The sequence below is a fragment of the Rousettus aegyptiacus genome, unplaced genomic scaffold, assembly GCF_014176215.1.
Source record: "Rousettus aegyptiacus isolate mRouAeg1 unplaced genomic scaffold, mRouAeg1.p scaffold_m13_p_4, whole genome shotgun sequence".
Taxonomy (NCBI): Eukaryota; Metazoa; Chordata; class Mammalia; order Chiroptera; family Pteropodidae; genus Rousettus; species Rousettus aegyptiacus.
The window spans coordinates 52631855-52646368 of record NW_023416307.1 but is presented as its reverse complement, the minus strand read 5'-3'; the positions used below and the strand labels follow the sequence as shown (position 1 = coordinate 52646368).

At 47.1% G+C, this 14514-nt stretch overlaps 1 protein-coding gene across 4 annotated transcripts in view; it reads right to left on the bottom strand.

Annotated features, from left to right (window-relative positions):
* The window catches only part of MYLK (myosin light chain kinase), a 239956-nt gene that overhangs the window by 51321 nt on the left and 174121 nt on the right, over window positions 1-14514 (bottom strand). For 3 of the 4 annotated variants that reach the window (XM_016159354.2, XM_016159352.2, XM_016159353.2), the window contains exons 17-18: window positions 14355-14471; window positions 5131-5217 (exon numbers count right to left, since the gene is read on the bottom strand). In XM_016159354.2, coding sequence (XP_016014840.2) covers window positions 5131-5217; window positions 14355-14471 — 204 coding nt within the window. Of the gene's footprint in view, window positions 1-5130; window positions 5218-13903; window positions 14235-14354; window positions 14472-14514 lie in introns of those variants that run through there. The other variant, XM_016159355.2, reaches the window with a different exon arrangement.

The following is a 14514-nucleotide window of genomic DNA, read 5'->3' as shown; positions in this document are numbered from 1 at the left end:
TCACTCCTCACAGACCAAAACTTCGTTTGGGTGTAACTGAGAGTTGGTGCCAGCTTTCAGAGACGCTCATGAAAACACCCCAGCTTCTCTCCTAAGGTCCTGTGCCTTTCGCTGTCAAGTAAGTCTTGAGGCCAAGTCTCACCCTCTCCAGCCAGCATTTCCTTCTAGCCCTCTGAATCCTATCAAGATTTAACATTCCCCATGACCTGGAGAGAATAGTTAAAAGAAAGATTTAATCCTGGGGAACCTTTCAGGAAAACTGGACACAACTTTTGACATCCAAAGATGCTTTCAAGTTGACATGACTTTTGGCTTCAGAGAGAGACATACAGGGGGGAGGCCAAGGCAAAGATATCTGAAATCATCATAATCTGAGATAGTCTATCGTGGTGACTGAAGCCAAAGTGTCCAATGTCAGAGGTGAAACTCAGGCTAAGGCTAAGCATGAAATATGAAGGGGTGTCCCACCTGCATCTCCCCAAATCCCAGAAGCATGGTGAAGGCAGGGACCCTTATAATATGGAAACTTATGAATTGATTTGAAAAATCAAACTTATTATATCCCTGCTTTGGATGAGGCACTGAAATTTCAAAGATGGACAGGCCCTGGATGCTGTCTTCAAGTTGTAAAAGTACCCTGTGGATGCCCATCTATTGCTTTTCTAAAAGACTATCAACTCTACAGACTGATAAGAGGAGTCCCTGAGTCTGTTATCACACTAGCATGGACTTGTCTGTACTTTCTAAAATTATGAAGCTCCACGGATGTCTCCTTCACATAAAATTCCATTCAGATCCCTTCCAGCTGGAATACCCTAAACCTGGGCCTTATGCTTAAGGTCTTCTTCCTGTCAGCATCTTTCTGCTATTGCATAACATGACCCATGCTGTCTGTAGCTTTCACCATTCACACATCAGATGATAGCAAGGGGAGCTAGCTGACTTCACCTGAACTGTATCACTTATAAAAAAGGCATTACACGGAACGGCCTGGTGTCAGAGCTGGAAAGGCCTGGGGTCAGTCTGAGAAAGCCCCCATTTGACAGGTGAGGAAGCCAAGGTCCAAAAAGACAAAGGGCTTTGACCATGGCCACATGTTCACTTAGTGGTGAAATCGAGACTTCTGTCCCCTGCTCTTTGGTCCAGTGGCTGTCTGGCTATGTCCTCAGTCTGAGCCCTGCTCCAGAGCCAGGCACAGTGAATGAGCATTTGGAGGCCTACCAATGGTGCTGCTGCCTCCCCACACCCACTAAACTCAAGGGAGGAGTCTTGGATGCTTATCCTCTGGCCTGTGCATTTTTCTTCTGTTCTTTCTCTAAAGGTAGGAGACAACCGACCAGGGGCTGGAGGAGCAGACGAAATGTTCTAGGAGTGCAGACATTAAATATCCATCAAGAGGGGGAAAACCAGCCATAAAGGATATTGAGACAAGACAAAAATTGAATATAGACCATAGATTAGATACCAGTATTGGTTCAATTTTAAATTTCCTGATTTTAATAACTGCATTGTGGTTATGTTCCTAGGAGATACACAATGAGATATTTAGAGGTCAAGGGCACGATGCCTCTAATTCATGCATAAATGGTATCTATATCTACATCCATCTGATGAATGGTGAATATATATATGAACATACTCATAGTATAGGGTATACGGAAGTTTCTTGTATTATTCCTGCAACTTTTCTGTAAGTTTGAAATTATATCAAAGTAAAGTTATTAAGACCTAAGGAAGCATGCTGGCTGTCGTCCTCCTTCTTCCCCCAGCTCTAACAGCAGTTGGACCTCTGTCCCTAAGTGGGCCAACAGAAGCACTGCCCAGGTGTATGTGGACAGTACGACGTAAGACTCTGAGACTATGGCAAGGCACTTAGGATGTTCGTTGTGGTGGAAATGTAGGTTTGGCCTCGCTGTGAGATGCCGGGCGGGAAAACTTAGTTTACTAAGGCTCAGTTTTGCTCATCTGTAAAATGGGAACAACTATTTGTAGCTCCGTAGGGTGAGGCTTGCCTGAAGTGACATAGCTTGAGTGCCTAAAATGACGCCTGTGGCACAGGTGTTCAGTAAACATTGGTTTGTATGATGAGCAGATGATCCCAAGTTGGGTACGTTCACCACATTCATTCTAGCATCCATGAAGTTTCCTCCCCAAATGTTTTCATTCCACTTCAACCAAACCACATTCTTCTCCTCTTTCATAACCTGGTCCAGAGTCTCCCTCATCCCCAAATCTTCCCGCACTGCCCCCTCCACACTCCTGTCCTTGTAAGGGCGTGTGTGGCAGGTTAACTTGTAACTTTTGAGTTTTCTCTCACCCTGCCCCTGGGATTGGGGCAGAATGACTTGGCTTTTCCCTCGTGTTCCTCACTGCTCAGCAGTGGCAGAGCTCCCAGGGGCTTTCAGGCCACAGTGTGGATGAGTGCCGTCTACTCTCCCACAGAACTGAATATGGGACCTGGGGAGGGGAGAGAGTTCAGAAAGGGATCTGGCTACAATCTGACTCAGCCTTCCCCCGGTCACTGGCAGGAAAGATGGATTTCAGGTAATTCCCAGTCCTTGGCAAAAATGAACATACAAACACAGCCAGACCACTCAGGAACACGAGTCTCTGGGCTTCTCATGGAATCAGAGATATATGGACTGGGGAAGGCAGTGCTAAGAGAAACAAAGCAAGTTGCAGAGATGTACAAATTGAGTGATGTATTTGCATATGTAAATGCAAATGCACAGAAACAAGTAACTGTGAATATACTTGAGGTGAGTGAAATTGGGGGTTCATGAAAGAGCACTTTCACATTGTACTTGGTATATTTCTATTCTCCTTCTTAAGGCCAACACTGTGGGGCCCTGGACTTCTCTCTGGAACAGCTGGTTTCCAGCCTGACCTACCGCACACTGGAATGACCAGGGAGCTTAAACAAATACCGAAGCCTGGGTCCCACCCCCAGGGATTCTGATTTAATTAGCCTGGGGTGCAGCCCAGGCAGTAGTGTTTTTAAAAGTTCCCCAGGTGAATCTAATATGCAGCCATGGTGGAGAGCCCCCTGCCCTGGGACTGGATGATGACAACTTGACTGGGGGTTTCCACAGCTCTCTATTCTCCAGGGCAAAGAGCCCAGGGCCCTGGTCTGCTCATGGCCACCAGCTTGTTTTATTCTTTTGTGGTTCTCCTCTGACCCCGCCTAACCTCCCCCATTCCTTCAGTGGAATGGGTGTACATTCCTTCAGGGGAATGGACAGGAGGCTGCTGACCTCTCAGCTCAAACTCCTTGCACTCCTGCTTATGCCCCCAGGACAGGTGTACGGCCTGTCAGACCCCTAATTCACAAGTGCCGGATGCTCTTGTAAGATCCTGCATTTATTCTGCTCACATTTCTCATAACAAATACAGCAAGGGCCTAAGAAACCCTTTTGCAAGGAAATCATTAACCCATTCTTACTAGGTTTTTCTTGGAATTGTTTCTGTACCTCCAACAACTTGTTAAAGGCCCACTGTTGATAATCTGAGGTTCCCTATTGCAGTTAAATATCCATAGGAAATTATAATCCCAATTTGGCTGCCCCAATAGACAGAGGGCTGAGCACTCCCCTGATGGCCTGGCTAGTACCTGAGCAAGGAACCCAAGCTCATCATTCGGAAGGGAAATATGTTGCTTTTTAAGAAAAGAGTAAAACTAACTCAGACACTGTATTGTGACAGAAAAAGAGAAACAGTCTTTGAATTAATCAGGCTCAATCACTTTCCTCATTAGTATGGGTAATTAAGAGTTTTGTCTTTTGATTTTTTTTTTTTTAATACAGAAAGTATATGTTGAGGATGTTCAAGCAACTCCACAATCTATTAAAATTGGAAGATTCAAAGCATAGTTCTAACAAAATTAGACCAATAATTAATCAGTAGGGGAAGCCAGGGCTGCTGCATTATTACTTGTAACTCTATGCTCTTTTGCTTTCACTGGCTCCTTCCTCTATTAAAGGAAAAAACAAAAAATATAAGTACAGACACATATACAACTATGTAAATTATATTTTGTAATACATTGATATAAAGATGAATATATTAATATTATGAATTAAAACATTTTCTTGGAGCTAAATTTCATTTTTTTTCTGCTAATTTTATAAGATGATAGGATATTATTGTGAGCCTGTAAATCATTGCTCTATGCCTAATAGATAAGTGGGCCCTGGGTGAAGCCGAGATCCAAAAAGAGGGCGATCGCTGTTCAGTCACAGGAGAAGCTCCTTTCCCCCTTACTACGTATACCACAGCTGTAACCTGATTCTCAGAGATTCTGGCAAGGGCTTTCCATGAGCAAGGCACAGCACGTGTCAGCCTGAAAGGGGCACATGTGAGTAGGCCCAGTGGTAGCCCTGAGGGAACTTACAATGGAGGAGGGAGGATGAGACTAGACACATCACTGTGACACTGGGAAGAAGGCAGTCAATGTCAGAGGGCCAATGTAGGGCTAAGCGTTACAAGAATTCCCAGGGAGAAAAAGTGATTTTAAGCTGGAGCAAGGACAAACTCAGGCATGAGCTGGCTTTCCATGGGAGCCTGTCCCATGGAGAGAGGTTCCAGAGCAAAGGTGTGAAGTAAGGAACACAGAGATGTCCAGTGTACACTGAGGAACTCAGTTTGGCTCGGGTATAAAACAGGAGTAAAGGAGATGGGGGCAGCTTGAAAAGGAGGCTGAGGTTCATGTCAGGACGTGTGTATGTGTGTGTCAGCTGTGCCAGGGTAGCAGGTGTGCGAGGCTCACTTGTATGGGACTAACAGACTGGGGGCTGCAGGGCACTCCAACCAGAGTGACAAGATTGGAGTCAGTTTCAACAGATCTACCAGGCAGGAAACATTCACCTGGGAGAGATTAGGAGAAACTCTCACAGGGGTCTTATGGGAAATAGAAAGGGCCTGAGTGAGGCTGAGGGTGGACGTGGATGTGTACCACCAGTCGGGCTGTGGGGAGGTTGGGGAGAGATGAAAAGCGCTGAGAAAAGGCCACTGGCTAGGTCTCCAAGAGTTCACTGGGCAGTTGGGTGACTTCTAGGAGCTTGTGCAAGGAAGCAGGGGCCTCCGCGGACCCTCAGTCCTGGGGTTGCCTAGAAAAGCTGAACAAGTACTTACTCTCTGTTCCTAGCATGGGAGGAAGAGAGCTCTTGGGCCTCCGGGATTTCATCTCTGGGGCTTTGGCATTCTCACTGGCAGGAGCATCTGGAACAAGACAGGTGACAATAAACATTAGTTGGCATCTGCCCAAGGAAAGAGCAGAGGAGGCATCTCAATAAAAATCCCACCGCAACCAAAATGATGGCCCCCTCCAGCTACCCCCATGCCTCATGTCACCCTGAGGGCCCTTAGTGCTGGTTCAGTGGCTGGTGCCTGTAGCCAGGACCTTTCTCCACAAGAGCACCAAAGAAGGAGCTTTGCTCCACTGGGCCTTATAAATCAGGTGGAGAGAGCACAGTCACCCTGGCAAGGTGGATGGACAGGCTATCCTGGGAACTAGTTAATGCTTTCCCCATTGCAGCAGGCATGTGCCGCCAGAAGTCACATCAACGCAGGACAGGGAAGAGTCGGTGTCTCTCTTCTCACCTCTCCCCATCCTTTCCCTTTATTGGGTTTTGACACTCTTGGCCTAAATGTTTTGTATTTCCAGAAGCCCACTCTCTGTAGAGGGGTCTCTTGTTCAGAAGAAGGAAGGTACAGGGTCCCTATCCTTGGGCTCATGGTTTGGAGGTGGTTTGTAGCCTCTGATTTCTCAGACTGCCTTCTACAGATGGGCACTGAGAGTCAGACCTCCAAACCAGAGCACGGCCTCTGAGTGGTGGCTGGCCTTCTCACCCGCTTTGGACTGAACCTCAGGCCACTGTGGGGGCTTCTGCACTCCTCCCCAAAGTGGGCCCAGTGAAACCCTTCAGCAGCAGCCTTCCAGGCAGAGCTGCACTGTGCAGACGATGATGCATGGCTCCTCAGTCCTTTCCTCCCTGCTCCCTCTTGCATGGGAATGCTCATTGGATAACACCGGGGAAACCCTCCCTTGTTAGGGCAGCAGGGTAACATCTCTCTGGCTTGGGCTGGGCTGAAAAAGCCTTCACTGGACTCCAAGGAGACTGGCTTTTAGGAAGATGAGGGGAAATCACCCAGGGACTCGGATAAGAAGCAGGGATAAACAGCAGCTGGCTGAATGGCTATTGCTATGCTCCAGCATTTTCCCCACAAGGAACTCTCTTCAGGGTCCACACTGGGAGGCAGCCACCCTCTCAGAGTCCCTTCCTGTTTATCCTTTTCCTGCTCCTGAAGAGAGGAAGCTCAGAAGGAGGAAGGAGGGGGTGGGACTTTCGGCTGAGGCTTCAGTCACACATGCTCTCTCCTTGGAACTTTGTAGGGTGGGCATGGAGAGCACAGAACTAGGGGCTAGGGACATACATTTCCCTGGCATGTGGAATCTTGGTGCTCTGGATGCATTGCTCCTTCTAGATGGCATTTGGGTCTCTTTCCTGCTCCAGAATGTGGATCTGTCCATATAAATCCCTCCACACCAGTCAGGCTTCCTTTCCAAATTAATGCCTGTCCGCTCCCTATTAGCTGGGTAATCCAGGGGTGGGGGCCCGGGGCAGGCACAGTCCAGGCTCACAGCAGCTCCGAGGTATACAGGTCTCCAGGGAGTCAGACCAGAGCTGTACATGTGTAACTACAGGAATGAGTACCTGTAGGCCTTAAGTAGAACTTCTATGTGACAGGGCTGAGGGAACAAGCTGGAAGTAATCCTTTTAAGCAGCACTTGATAACCAGGACCCCTCCCCGCCTCCATTCCCCACTGCGCATTACCCTTCTGCCACCTTCTGTAAGAGCCAAGGAGTCCCAGATAGTGAGTCCAGGGTACCCATCATCTACAGCTGACCTGCCTGTGTCCTGTCTCCTCAGTGAGTGGCCCACACATCAGGTTCCATTTGGACAGGGACGGAGGAGCAAGAAGTACCATCAGAAGGAAGTGATTTCATTTTCTTGCATTGGGTTTTTCCCACAGACATAGTGGTCATTGTCAGCTACAGAAAAATCCTCAGTACAGTTCATGTTTGTCAACCTCTATGGTTCTCAATCTTGGCCGTACATGAGAAGTACCTATACCTGAGTATCACACACCCCAAATTCTAGTTTAATTGGTCTGGGTCAGGGCCTGGTGTCAATATTATCCAGAAGCTCCACAGATGATTCTAATACATCACCAGGTTGAAAACTCCTCGGGGGTGGGGTGGGGTGGGGTGGGGTGGTGTGTGTGTGCAAATGGGTCTGGGGCACAGGGAGGGTCTCAGGGACTATTCTAAGAAACAAGAAAACAGTGCTTCCCTTGATATTGGGAACCAGGCGCCATAACCAGGGATCTAGGGTCAGTCTAAGGTTCCCTTTCCGGTGCACTCCAAACATCCCTTCTTTCAAGGCCAGCACTTTCTGACAGGCACCCATAAATTTGTTTTCCTCTTTTTTAAGAAAGAGAAGGAAAGGGCAGAGCATGTACAGATAGTTTTGTGTTCTTTGGCTTCAGCACTCTCTGCTGTCTTTCTCTTGGTGAGTTTCGGGGGTATCAGATGATGGAGATACAGAAGGAGCAGTATTTTTTTGTAACAGATGGGTAAACTGAGGCATAAGCAAACAAAGGATGAGAGGCCCAGTTTTCCTGGATTCCTAAAAGAAGGGAGAGAGGGCCTGAGTTTCCTCCTCATGGGGTTGTATTGGGCTTTGCCTCTAAGCATCCTTAGAGTAAGACCAAGAGAAGAGGGTTCTCATTTCGGCTATGGCATCAGCAATCTTGGGATTGTGGACAAATTATTTCAACTTCCCGAGGTCTCTATTTCCGAATCTTTATAAAGGGAATGACACTTATTCTCTCTCCCTCACAGTGTTATGAGGCTCAAAGAAGAGAATACATACAACATTGTTCTGGAGAGCAGAACAATGATCCTTTACTATTAGTTCATTCCTCCTGTTTACCACACTTCCTTACTTCCTGAATTCCTGAATCTGCTCTAAAATTCTCCACCTTCAGAAAGCCCTGCCTGACTGGCCCATACCACATGTTTCCTGCCTCTGCGCCTGTCCTCTGGTCTTGGGTGCTGGCTTCACACTGATGTGTGAATGTACTTCCCTGCCTTGTGCTCTGAGCCTTGTTTTTGGAAGTTCTGTGCACCTTATCTTTCCATCTGGCCATGAGAAAAGGGGCTCAATTTTCCCTTTCAAACTAGGCACACCCCCAACTTGGAGTCCCCTCTTCTCTCTACAGCACTGCCCCTCCCCCCGCCCCCGCACACACACCACTGCCGGAGGAGGGTGTATGCACCACAAGCCACTAGACCTCCGTGAGAACCACAGCAAAGAAGAGGCTGAAGGACCATGTGCTTAATCAGAACCAGCTTTGTGCTCACAGTGCTGCCCAGGGGATAAAAATAATAGTAATAAAAGTTTAAGAGAAGCTTGTATTTTCTGTCTATTTTAATCAGCTGGTGATGAAACTGAACTCCATTTCTAGATTTGGGCCCCAGGGTTGGAGTCCTTTGCTGATCTGGTTGTGCCCCAAAGAAGCATGGGGGAGGAAGATGGTGGTGGGGGATGTGGGGGACCTCCACGCAGAGAGGAAAATATGTCCTTATATGGACAATGCCTCACCCCTTCCACTCCTGGGCTAGCTCTGGACTCAGCCCTCTAGGGCTGCTTTTTTTCTTCTAATTTCCCCAAGAGGTTGGTTCCCTGAGCTCTAACCCTAGGGAGGGAGAATGAGGTACAGAGAGGCTTTTGGAAGGGGTCCTAGCTTCCAGAAGCCCCATGATGGGGCTGGATAGAGGAGCTGGCCTCCCTTTCTGTCCAAGGGCAAGCAGCATGCTGGCATAATCAGGGGCGTCCAGTTAGGAAACCGCTTTTTTTCTGGCTGTGCTGCTTGGTGACTGTGAGTTCTTGGGCAAGTTCCTGAACTTTTCTGAGCCTGACCTTCTTCACTAAGAAAATGCAAATAACAACACACGACAGAGGAGTGAATGGAACATAAAGTCATAGCTGGCATTTATTGGATACTTAGTCCGTGCCTGGAATGATGCTAAGTGATTTTTATATGCTTTTTCCAGGTTGAACCATATCATCTGCTAATATTCAAGTGTTTTTGACTAATTTAAACAGTAATTTTATTTAGTTCAACCTAATATATGTTAGCTGCCTGTGATGATATAAAGAACAAATGTGAAAGTGGGAGTAGACTTATGGATATGGCAAGGCTGAGGCCAGCAAAAGAAGGGCGGGTCGAAATCGTTTCAGCAGCAATCATAAAGTGGCCATGGTAGGAGCTGGACCCCAGTGTTTAGGAGCCAAGGTTTGGTTTTAAATTCCCACCCAGCTGTAATTAGGTGTGTGGCCTTCAGCAAATGGCTGTTTCCGTATGTCTCAAATCAGGCTTTTTTCCTATCACTCCCCTTAACTCCCTTGTGGTTACTAGCGACCTCCACATCGCCGAATCCAATGGCCATTTCTCAGGCGCTTCTCACTCTACCCGGCAGCAGCACCTGATGCACTGATCTCCGTCATTCCTTCCTTATAGAAATGATCGCCATTTGGCTTCTCGGATACCCCTCTCTCCTGGGTTTCTTCCTGTCTTCCTGGGGCCATTCCTTTCCATTCTCTTTCACAGACCTCTGTCCTGCCCTACTTCTCAATGTTGCACTCTGCCCCCTTCCCTCCTCCATCCACAGCCACTCTTTAGGGACCTCATTCAATCCCAGGGCATAGTTCCCCATACCCTGCCTCCAACCCTGACCTCTGTCCTCAACCCGGATTCATCTAAATGCCTCCCTATGTGACATGTCTACTCGGATGTCTAATGGGCATCTTAAAATGCACACGCACGGAACTCCTGCTTGTTCCCTCACCCCTTGCATTCTGATCTCAGTAGGTGGTACCACCAAAACTAAGACACCTTGAACTTCCCTTTCTTCCCATTCCCAATGCATCCACAAATCCTATCAGCCCTCTACCATCAAAACAGATTATGAACCTGATCATCTTCCACCTCTTCCATGGAGCCTGAACTGCTTTTGTCTCCTGCCTGGGCTACTGCAGCAACCTCCCAGTGGGTCTCCCTGCTCCCCCTTCTACCCCTTCTGATTCTGGTCACCATATGGCTACCTGAGTGATACTGTACAATGTCCAGTGTTGCCCCATCACACTTAGAATAAAATCCAGTTTGCCTGTCGCAGCCTATACAGCATGGCAGATCTGGTGGCTGGTCTTCCTCAACCTCATTTCCCACCGCCCTGCCTCTTTACTTCTGCGAATGCCTCAGGCACAGTTTCAGTTAAAGGCTTTGCATTCCCTGTTACCTCTTCGGAGTTCTGGGACTCCTTCCCTCACTTCTTCAGGTCTCTGTGAGGCCTCACAACCACCCTCTCTAGTAATAGCCTTCCCTCCCCTATTACCCCCACTTTGCTTTTTTCAAACATGTGACATTGCCTGAGATTTTATGACATATCTGTTCACTATATTGTCTTCCCCTCATGAGAATGTAAAGTCTCTGAGAGCAGGAACTTCTATTTTGTTCACTGCTTTTAACTTTAGCTCCTGGAGCGATGCCTGGCACAGAGTGGACACTCAAATATTTGTTGAATAAATGATGGTGTGGGTGCCCACTGGAACATCACCTCCTACCACACACATGCATAATCCTCCATGGTCAGGAAGCCCTGGGTCTTGCTGGCAGCTGAGGTCAGATGCCCTCAGTCAGGGTGGCTGGGGAAGGGTGGCTTGAGCTGGGAGGGCTGGACAAACCAGTGAGGGAACTGAGATGTCTTCAGACTCCTGTCTTGGGATTTTGGCCTACAAAAGGCTTTGTTTCCTCACTTCTCACCCGGTTAAAATGAGAGAAAATGGGTCACTCAGGCCAGATGTGCAGAAAGACTTCCCAGCAGGAAGGGCTATTAATAAGAAAGACTTGGATCTCTTAGAGAGTGGACACTGCCATGTTATTCACTAGACAAGAGGCCACGCCAGGTAGTGGAAGGTTGCAGGCTTTGGAACCAGACACACTCAGGTTCGAGTCCTGTCGTGTAACTCACTTAACTCCTTGTGCAAGGTGGCTTGAAGGGTGTGCATGTCAGGATCAGAGATACCCAGATTCACTTCTCTCCTACGTACTGTCTTTGTGACCTGGAAAGGCTGTTGATCCTCTCTGAGCTTCAATTTTCTCAATAAGAAAGACACTGTCCAACTAATGCATAAACTAAAAATGCATGAGTTTCTGGCCATGGCAGGCCTTGAAAGTCAGCTTTTTTTCTTTCTGGATGAGTTTTCTGACAAGTACTTACTCGCTTTAAGCTTTAATTCCCATGTGTGGTACAAGCTGATACTTGCCTTCTGCCACACTTGGAAGGAAGGGCAGTGTGACTGTAATCAAGAAAGTACACAAGGGCACCCTTTTTTTTTTTTTAGGGAAGACACTCAAATAGCATGATTAAAATAGCCATATGTGCTGCATCATAAAGGCGACCTCCCTTTGTCTTTACTACAAGAGTGCAACAGTAGTGTGATTAATACAGAATAGCCAATGAGCCAAAGTCATTTTTATGAGGTCTTGAAATATATCATTATATTGGCCACAGATGTATAGTCTTGATGATGCTTGGCATAGACTGTGTGCGTGATAGTAGGGCCCAGCCGACTGGCAGGGTGGAGCCTGATGTCAGCGTCAGCTGTGTCCCCCACTCCCAGTGCGGGGCCTCACTGCCTCTTGGGGGTAATGCAGGACTAGTCCTACCCAGAGACCAGGCAGCTGCAGATGGTGAGAGACTGACGACCCCACGGTGACTAGGCTTGAAAATTCAGTCATGGTTACCTCATTTGGCAAGTAGTTCTTCAATGTATTTTAACTCATGATTCATTTTGAGAATTTGATCTAAAACTATAGATCTTTTCTTCAGAAAAATGTTCTAATCCACGAACACAACATTTTGCCTATACTTTCAAAGGGTGAATGGACCCATTGGGGTTTTTTAAGTTAGGTGCTATTGCCTTGGGAAGCCAGAGAGCTGAGAAGTTCAGGAGATGGACCAAGAACAGGAAATCTGTTCAGCTGAATAGGGTACAGGAGGTACTGAAAGGTGGCAGGGGAACAGTTAATAAGGAGACTACAGTCCTTTACTATTTGTCCAGAGGTGGTTGTTGATGGGAAAATAAAGCTAAATGTGGCAAGAAGCCTGCCACATGCAAAACACTAATATATCTCCAAATATAACAACAGGGAAAAGAGTGGGTGTCAAGTGGGTTGCCCTTTTTCTCTTTGAAAACAAAACAAAACAAAACCCAACTAACTTAGAGTCAGTCCTGTTATCTCAACTGGTCTCACTCAGATCCCTTTTCTAGCTCTTCTCTAAAGACCCAGCTTCTAATCTGCAGCCTGAGGCCGAACCCTGTGGAGGCCTCTTTGTAAGAACTAGAGATAAGTAATGAAGGTCATCAAGATTAGGGGAGAGAGGAGAAGCATGAACTAAAAGGAGACCAATTTATGTGCAAAAAAGTATAAATTGCAGAATGGATTCCCTAAAACTTTTAAAAAAGAATCCCCAAACGTATTCTGTAAGGGAAAACAAAATTTTGTTTTAAAAACAAAGTTTGGTTTTAAAAATAAACCATTTTCTGTTTCTCAAAAAGATGCTGACATTCTGCAGATAAAAAGAATGAACTGCTGTCCTGCCTTCAGCTAGCAGTGTAAACAGGACTCAAAGAGGCTAGGGATTCCAAAAGCAGATAACCTCATTAGCAGGCTGAACTTCCTTATAGATTGGAACCAGCAAGGGTCCCATGTGAGTGGTGGGGCTGTTTGTTAGAAATAGGCTTCTGGGGTCAAGTTCCCAGAAACACTTGTTTAAACTGCAGCGTCTGTACAGAAAGAAGCAGGATCCACCTGGGTGGGTGACAGCTCAGGTCACACACAGGAGTAACCGCCAGCAGCAGCCCCTATCCAGAGCCTCAAAGCGTGCTTCAAGACCCTCTCTTAATTGACCATACACTTTAACCCATCAAATCTACTTCCTTAGACTAAGAGACCCTGTAACTCCAGGAGACACGCAGTATTCAATAATTTCAGCTTTACTGTTGGTTGCTGACAATTTAATATATGTTGCCATTGTAAGTATTTAAATTTTTTTTTTTTTCTTTTTAAGACTCTCTTTTCTTTTCTCCCATTCATTATGTATCTCGGATTTCAGCTTTGAAATCACAAAATGAGGATAAAATCCAGAATGGGGACAGAGATTCTACATCTCTTGAAATGGCAGGTTAGGATTTTAGTACCCAAGTGATCATTCATATTCAGAAGTCAGAACAACAAAGCTGGCCTTCAAGATGCCTTCTTTGGCCATCTTAATAATTAATGGTTGATTACTAACCACATATTTCAAGGGCAAGATTTTGTTTTCTCCTAATTACCTTTTTAGACAGTTCCAAGCAAATAACAAAATAAAAAGGACATCAGATTGAGTCCTGAGATGGGATTCTGGCTCTGGCTTAGCCCTTAATGGGCCAGGATGCCTCCCCTCCTCTCTGCATGGCCTCGGTTTTCTGTTCTGCAAAATGAGGGTGGTAGCCTAAACCACCACTAGGTTTGCTCCACTTCCACGTCTTTAACACTAAACTGCACACAGAGGAGAGAATGAAGAGTCACAAAGGAACTGCCTGCATTTCTTTAAGAGAAATCCCAACTCACAGCGTGGTCTTACCCCTTCCTCACATGGAAAATCCACTCGGACCTGGAAGGCCTCTCTGTTCTCACATATCTCTTCCTCTCCCTGTGCTGTACTATTATTATTTTTTCCTTCTTGCAGAGGCAGCCCTTTCCCCTCTACAGGAAGACACAGTCCCAACTCACCTCCTGGAGGAAGTCTCCTCGCATGGACCCCACTCTGCTCCCTCCTCCTCTCGGGTCTGTCCTGCCAGCACTGACACTTGTTTGTTATGGCTTATAAAATACTACACAGTCATTTTCCTGTGGGTGTGTCCTTTCTCCTCCTGCCCTGTGCCTGGCTTCCCTGTCCAGCAAGGTCCTGTGGGCCGGGGCCAGGACTGGGGAGGGGAGACAAGGTAAGCAGTGCCTCCTCCCAGCCAGGGGTGGGGCTGTGAGGCCACACAGGGCCTTCAAATAGGGCTCCCACTTTCCTTCCTGTTGCGTTTATTGCAAAAGATTGTGAGACACCCACAAAAAGAATTCCTTGGGTAGACATGGCAGCCTTGGGTACAGCTCTGTTCGGGTACGGTGGGAAAGGGAGGGTGCCTGAAAAGTGGGACTCTCTGTGTGGTGGCAGTGGGTGGGCACGACCTACCGTCCACAGTGACTTGGCAGGAGCACTCAGCCTGGCCGGCGCCATTCTTGGCTAAACACTTGTATAAGCCTCTGTCCTCTGGCAGTGCCTTCTCAATGGAGACGGAGCAGAGTGAGCCTGGAGAGAAAGAAGAACTGTTGAGTGGACCAGGTATAGATCC